Source organism: Palaemon carinicauda, chromosome 20, assembly GCF_036898095.1.
Source record: "Palaemon carinicauda isolate YSFRI2023 chromosome 20, ASM3689809v2, whole genome shotgun sequence".
Classification (NCBI taxonomy): domain Eukaryota; kingdom Metazoa; phylum Arthropoda; class Malacostraca; order Decapoda; family Palaemonidae; genus Palaemon; species Palaemon carinicauda.
Window position 1 is genome coordinate 2,424,760 of NC_090744.1, and position 7,500 is coordinate 2,432,259.

Below are 7,500 nucleotides of genomic sequence, written 5' to 3' on the forward strand. Positions count from 1 at the left end.
ATTTGGCCCATTTTCATGTATACATAGGTGTCTAGTAATTCCTATATCCAACTATACATTAAGTAGAAAATTACTATTTCGATGTAAAAAAAAAAAACTTGAAACTCAAATGATATAAATATTCAAGTTAATTGCAAATACTTTCTCTTAAGTTTAAGTCCTATTTGGCCTATTATTCTGTGATATCCTATCCAATTACTCCCTAAAGTCCTTCTTTTCAGGGCAAGGAATCCAAGAGAATTCGAGAGACAGTGAGGGAAAAATATGTGCTTTCAAATCTCTTATCTTCTATTTTGTATTTAAATTAAATTTCAAAATGCATTTTGCTATTGAAATAAATGATAGAGTTCATTTATCTTTAATCTTCTATTTTGTATCTGAATGAAAGTTCAAAATATATTTTGCTATTGCAATAAATGATAGTTCATTTCTCTCTTATCTTCTATTTTGAATATGAACGAAAGTTCAAAATGCATTTTGCTATTGAAATAAATGATAGAGTTCATTTACATCACTAATAACTTATTTTCAATTTTATATCAATCAAATTTCAAAATGCATTTTTGCTATCGAAAGAAATTGTCGAATTCATTTACATTACTATCATATCTTCAGTTTTGTATCTAAGTGAAATTTCAAATTGCATTTTGCTATCGAAAGAAATTGTTGAGTTCATTTACATCACTAATAACTTATTTTCAATTTTGTATCTTAATGAAATTTCAAAATACATTTTTGCCATCGAATGAAAGGGTACAGTTTATTTACATCACTGATATCTTATCTTATATTTTGCATATAAATGAAACTTCAAAATGCATTTTTACTTTTGAAGAAAAAATTGTTGTTTTGGGAGTTCATTTACATCATTAATGATACCTTACCTCACAAATATATCCAATAGTGCCTCCATTAAGGTAAAATGTGTATGGTACTATACTCATTTTTTTTAATTAGGAGCATTTGCACCGACTCGCAGCGGTGCCCTTTTAGCTCGAAAAAGTTTCCTGCTATCTGATTGGTTAGAATTATCTTGTCCAACCAATCAGCGATCAGGAAACTTTTCCTAGCTAAAAGGACACCCCTGCAAGTCAGTGCAAATCTGCCTCACTAAAAAAAAATTGACTTATAGTAGGTCAGATATAGGGAATGCCTTAAGAAATTATATATTATTTCAATTAATAGATTATTAACATTGGTAAATGTTTTCAAATATATTTGGCATAGGCTACTGGCTATTGTTGTGGTATCAGTTAAATTTAACTTTATTAATTTTTCTGAAGTTATAATTGCAACAGATTATCACCATTGGTTAATAATTTTAAATTAACCTTGCATATTGTCTTTTGCTGTGGTATCAGTTAATTCTAACTTCAGAAATTTTTCTGAGGTTATAACTATAATAGATTAACACTATTGGTCAATAATTTCAAATAGATTTTACATATTGTCTTTTTCTGTGGCATAAGTTAAATTTAAATTCATATTTTTTTTTCTTTTTTTTTAGTTATAATTATGTCTTATAAAACTTTTTATTTTCATCAAATGGTACTGAGGCTCTGGTTTCTCCTAGGTTTTCTCACAGAAGAAGTAAGGATGATCATAGAAAAAGTCAACGAAAGGACTGACAAGATATTCATGCCCATAATGTGGGCTTGTAAGACAGTTGACAAGGCTCAGAGGGAAGAATTTATCGCCACACAAAACCAGAAATTAGACCGTATGATGGAAATCCTTGTTATTCAAAATAAATGTATATATCTCTCCAATTAGAGTGATTGCAGTGCTCCTCTGGACTACTGCCAAGTGAGAACTATTATCATTTAATATTTTGATTATACAATACTAGAAAAACCAGCCTTTTTCCTAATTTGAAGAAAAAAATCAATATGTTTTTATCATTGTTATTATCCCCAATCAAGCCTTAATCCTAGATGGGAAAGTAGTTTGGTACAGCATATGCCAAAGGGAACTATTACCAACTGATATTCCAATTATATAAATTACACTTAGAAAACAAGCCCCCTTTTTTTGGCTGCCTTTCTTTTAACTCGGAGACCAAAGTCATAATTTTTTTCATTTACCATCATCGTCATTATTATTATTAATAGCCAAGCAAAAATCCTAGTTGGAAAAGAAGGATTATACAAGCACAATTATATATATATATATATATATATATATATATATATATATATATATATATATATATATATATATATATATATATATATATATATATATATATATATATATATAAGTAATAATCAATAAATATATATCCTAAGATTGGTAAGAACGTTAAACGAGATGTGTCATATATAAACAATGAAGAAAATCATATAAAACTGAAAAAGTCTTATCCTATAATTTTCCAAAATATTCTTTTACATAAAGACCATAATAGATGTAGTCTTCCTTAGTACGAAGATAACTTAATATATAGTAGCCTACATAAGGAAAACTGAAAGATGTATATATGTACAGTAGATATACTCTACAGCTCCGTCTGCCACTGGACCTCTTCTTGGAGCATTTATTATGAAAAGAATAATACAAAAAAAATTATTCTTTTCATAATAAATGCTCCAAGAAGTCCGGTGGCGGACGAAACTGTAGAGAATTTCTACATATATACTCGATTTTCCTTATTTAGACTACCATATAATTGTATCTCTCCAGGTCGTCGCTATCATTGTCTACTTCTACTTCTTCTCTTCTGTCGTCGCCGGGCAAAGCTTGAACCATGAGAAACAATACGAAGGTCACACGAATGTCTTCTTCCCTGTGTTTTCTTTCCTTCAGCTCTTCTTCTTCATCGGGCGTCTTAAAGTAGGCGAGAGCTTCACCAACCCGTTCGGAAGCGATGATGATGACTTCGAGTTCCTGAGTCTCTTGGAGCGCCATAAAGAGGTGAGTGGGGGATCGATAAAAGGGAATTCAATTTAATGAATTATAGTTATCAATTCAGTATGGATTTAAATCTATGTTGATTAAATGTGGGGTAATATTTTCCTGGAAAAATAGTAAGGTGAGGTTGTCGTCAAACCATTCGGAAACGATAATGATGACTTCAAGTTTCGTAGCCTCTTGGAGCGTCATAAAGAGGTGGGGAAGATTGGAATAGGAATCCAGTTTTGGGAGTTATATGCATTACTTTAATATGGATTTAAACCATTATTGCTTAGAGCTGGAATACCTTAACGGAGTGAAAGGGTCAGGGCCACCAATACTAGGTTGGCTTGCTGTGAGGCGATTAGACAAAAGCCTAATATTATCACCAATCCAGTATTGGGAATTATATGCATTACTTCAATATAGATTTAAATCTCTTTCTTAGTGAGGGAATACCTTAACGTGGTGAAATGGTTTACGTATTTCCACGATCAGCTAAGCTGTACTAGTCAGGGCCACCGATACTAGGTTGGTTTGCCGTGAGCTATTAGACAAAAGCCTCCTACTTATGTGCATTACTTCAATATGTTGTTGCTTAGATGGGATAATTTTTTTCCTAGATTTGGCGAGAAATATTAGCTTAAGCTGTTTTCAACTTTACTTCTACCCCTATCAACTGCATAACTATTCTTTTCTTGGTTAAAATTTCACAAACCTTCATTTTACTAATCAGGTAGTTGAATCAGTGGAACTTCAAAAGCCCAAACTTAGAGCAAATGTTTTTGTGCTGAACAGGCTGACATATATTTTGTTATTATTTATATATGAGATATCTGTTTTGATGTTATTATTGTTTTTAGAATATCTTATTAATTGCTAATTATTTCTCATATCGTTTATTATTTCCTTATTTCCTTTCCTCTCTGGGTTTTTTTCACTGTTGGAGCCCTTGGGCTTATAGCCTCTTGCTTTGCCAACTAGGGTTGTAGCTTAGGTAATAATAATGATAATAATAGTAGTAGTAGTAGAAGTAATAGTAATAATAATAATAGTAATAGTAATAATAGCAATAATAATAATAATAATAATAATAATAATAATAATAATAATAATAATAATAATAATAATAATAATAATAATGATCAAGACCTGAAAATAGAAATAAGAAGGATATGGGATATGCCAGTGGAAATTATACCCATAATCATAGGAACACTAGGCACGATCCCAAGATCTATAATAATAATAATAATAATAATAATAATAATAATAATAATAATAATAATAATAATAATAATAATAATAATAATAATAATGACAAATATTCTCCAACAGATGTCAATTATGCTTTGCGACCAGAGACCCGGGGACCTTCCAAGGGCGATTTCAGTCCTTGATATCCAAGGAGAGGCAGCTGCGTGGTGAGGCAGACATATTGGATTTTGCAGCCATATTGGATTTCGTAGCCATATTGGATTTCGTAGATTGTCAACAGATATTTCCTGTTGTGCCTTAAGTGATTCTTTGACTAATAATTATGTCTCCTGATAAGTAAATTGGGAGAGTAGTATAATTTTGTTCATGAACTATGGTAAGGATACATTTCATTTATCAGTGAAATGATCTTGACAAATAAATTGGGAGAGAAGTATCCTTTTTTTCATGAACTATGGTAAGGATATATTCCATTTACCAATGAAATGATCTTGACAAATAAATTGGGAGAGTAGTATCCTTTTGTTTATGAGCTATGATAAGGATACATTCCATTTATCAATGACATGATCTTGACAAATAAATTGGGAGAGTATTATCCTTTTTTGTTTATGAACTATGATAAGGATACATCCCATTTATCAATGACATGATCTTGACAAATAAATTGGAAGAGTAGTATCCTTTTGTTTATGAGCTATGATAAGGATACATTTCATTTATCAATGACATGATCTTGACAAATAAATTGGGAGAGAAGAATCATTTTGTTCATGAACTATGGCAAGGATACATTCCATTTATCAATGACATGATCTTGACAAATAAATTGGGAGAGCAGTATCATTTTGTTCATGAACTATGATAAGGATACATTCCATTTATCAATGACATGATCTTGACAAATAAATTGGGAGAGTAGTATCCTTTTGTTTATGAGCTATGATAAGGATATATTTTATTTATCAATGATATGATCTTGACAAATAAATTGGGAGAGAAGTATCATTTTGTTCATGAACTATGGTAAAGATACATTTCATTTATCAGTGAAATGATCTTGACAAATAAATTGGGAGAGAAGTATCATTTTGTTCATGAACTATGATAAGGATACATTCCATTTATCAATGATATGATCTTGACAAATAAATTGTGGAAGAAGTTTCATTTTGTTCATGAAAAATGATAAGGATACATTCCATTTGTCAATGACATGATCTTGACAAATAAATTGGGAGAGTAGTATCCTTTTGTTTGTGAATTATGATAAGGATACATATCATTTATCAATGAAATCTTCTTGATAAATAAACTATAAATTAGATTTTGTATACCAAGAAAAGTATTTGAAATGAATGGACGATATAAATTCCTTGACATAAATGAAGGTCATACATCTCTATGTAAAATAGCTTTTATAAATCAAGGAAAACATTTTAAATAAATTTGAAATAAATACATGACACATTCTTCGAGAGAGATAAGGGTTCTACATCAGAAAACTACGTTTAAGATTTTGATAATAAAAAAAAAATAATGATAACCCTCAAGGAATTCTACTTCAAAAGGCACACGAGGAAGTCCTCTAAAATTCAACATTACAGTGATTGCCTATTCCCATAAGGTAGAATCTATTCACATGTTTTCTTGAATAATTAAGTGCCTTTTTTTTACTACTTGCTTATCGTAAAGTTGATTATACAGTTCTATTAATTACTAATAATACGATCCGGACACAGCCTTATGAATATCATAGGACTAATAAATTATCAGGAAGGCATAATTAATATGCTTTTTTATACTCTATACACTACTAGGAAAATAAAGTTTCATTTAATGTCAAGTTTTGTAGACAGTAAAGGTAAAATAAAAGTCTTTTATTTGTGTGTGTGTATATATATATATATATATATATATATATATATATATATATATATATATATATATATATATATATATATACATATATATATGTATATATATACATATATATATATATATATATATATATATATATATATATATATATATATATATATATATATATATATATATGTGTGTGTGTGTGTGTGTGTGTGTGTGTATATATATATATATGTATATATATATATATATATATATATATATATATATATATATATATATATATATATATATATATATATATATATATATATTAGTATATTATCAGATACTTATGATTGAAAGGTTTCTTTCCTTTTTTAGTCAACTTTGTCAGATTCAAAACTAAAATTACCAAGAATATGGATTAAATATTGTACTGTAATTGTTCAGTAGCTACTTTCTATTGTTTAGGGTACAGGAGACTTCAGTTATTGTAAGCAGCTCTTCTTGAAGAAGGACGCTCCAAAATCAAACCATTGTTCTTTATTCATAGGTAATGCCATAACATCTGTATCATATTCATGTAACGTACTGTAGTTCAAAATTCTAAAACTTGATTATTTTATAACAGGATGTATTTTGTATCATATTTTAGTACATAATTCTAAAACATACTTATTTTATAAGAAATTATATATATATGTAAGGTATTTTAGTACATAATTATAAAGCATACTTATTTTATAATAGGATATGTTCATGTAAGGTATTTTAGTACATAATTATAAAATAGTTATTTTATAACAGGATATATTCATGTAAGGTATTTTAGTACATAATTATAAAACATAGTTATTTGGTAACATGATATATTCCTGTAAGGTATTCTAATACATAATTCAGAAACATACTTATTTTATAATCAGATATATTTATGTAAGGTATTTTAGTACATAATTCTAAAATATACTAATTTTATAACAGAAAAATGTAACGTGTCGTAGTGTAAACCCTGTATGAAAAGATTAATGAGAGAGAGAGAGAGAGAGAGAGAGAGAGAGAGAGAGAGAGAGAGAGAGAGAGAGAGAGAGAGAGAGATCGTCCAAAAATTCCTTCTTCGAGAAATGGAAAACCCCAGTTCGCCTCAGCCTGGGATATGTCAAAACGCTTTGGCAGTTTCGGTCTCCTCAGATAACACAGAAATGTTTGAATGTCATTAGGGAGAGATTCTGGGACGGGAAAACATGTCTCGTATTTCGCCCTTGCCGGATGCATTCAGATAAGAAGTGACGATAGGATGGCAGGAGAAACTGATCGTGAATATTAGAGATTTAAACCAATTTATTCGTGAGTAATCGAGATTTAGACCAGCAGAAAATTCGCGAATTTTTGAGATTTAAACCAATTTATTCGTGAGTAATCGAGATTTAGACCAGCAGAAAATTCGCGAATATTCGAGATTTAAACCAATTTATTCGTGAGTAATCGAGATATAGACCAGCAGAAAATTCGCGAATATTCGAGATTTAAACCAATTTATTC

At 29.3% G+C, this 7,500-nt stretch overlaps 1 protein-coding gene across 1 annotated transcript in view; it reads right to left on the minus strand.

The window, feature by feature from the left end:
* The window catches only part of LOC137614485 (bestrophin-1-like), a 69,792-nt gene extending 66,885 nt beyond the window's left edge, over window positions 1-2,907 (minus strand). Inside the window, exon 1 of the mRNA XM_068344288.1 lies at window positions 2,662-2,907. Coding sequence (XP_068200389.1) covers window positions 2,662-2,907 — 246 coding nt within the window. The remainder of the gene's footprint in view (window positions 1-2,661) is intronic.
* Between the last annotated feature and the right edge of the window lie 4,593 nt (window positions 2,908-7,500).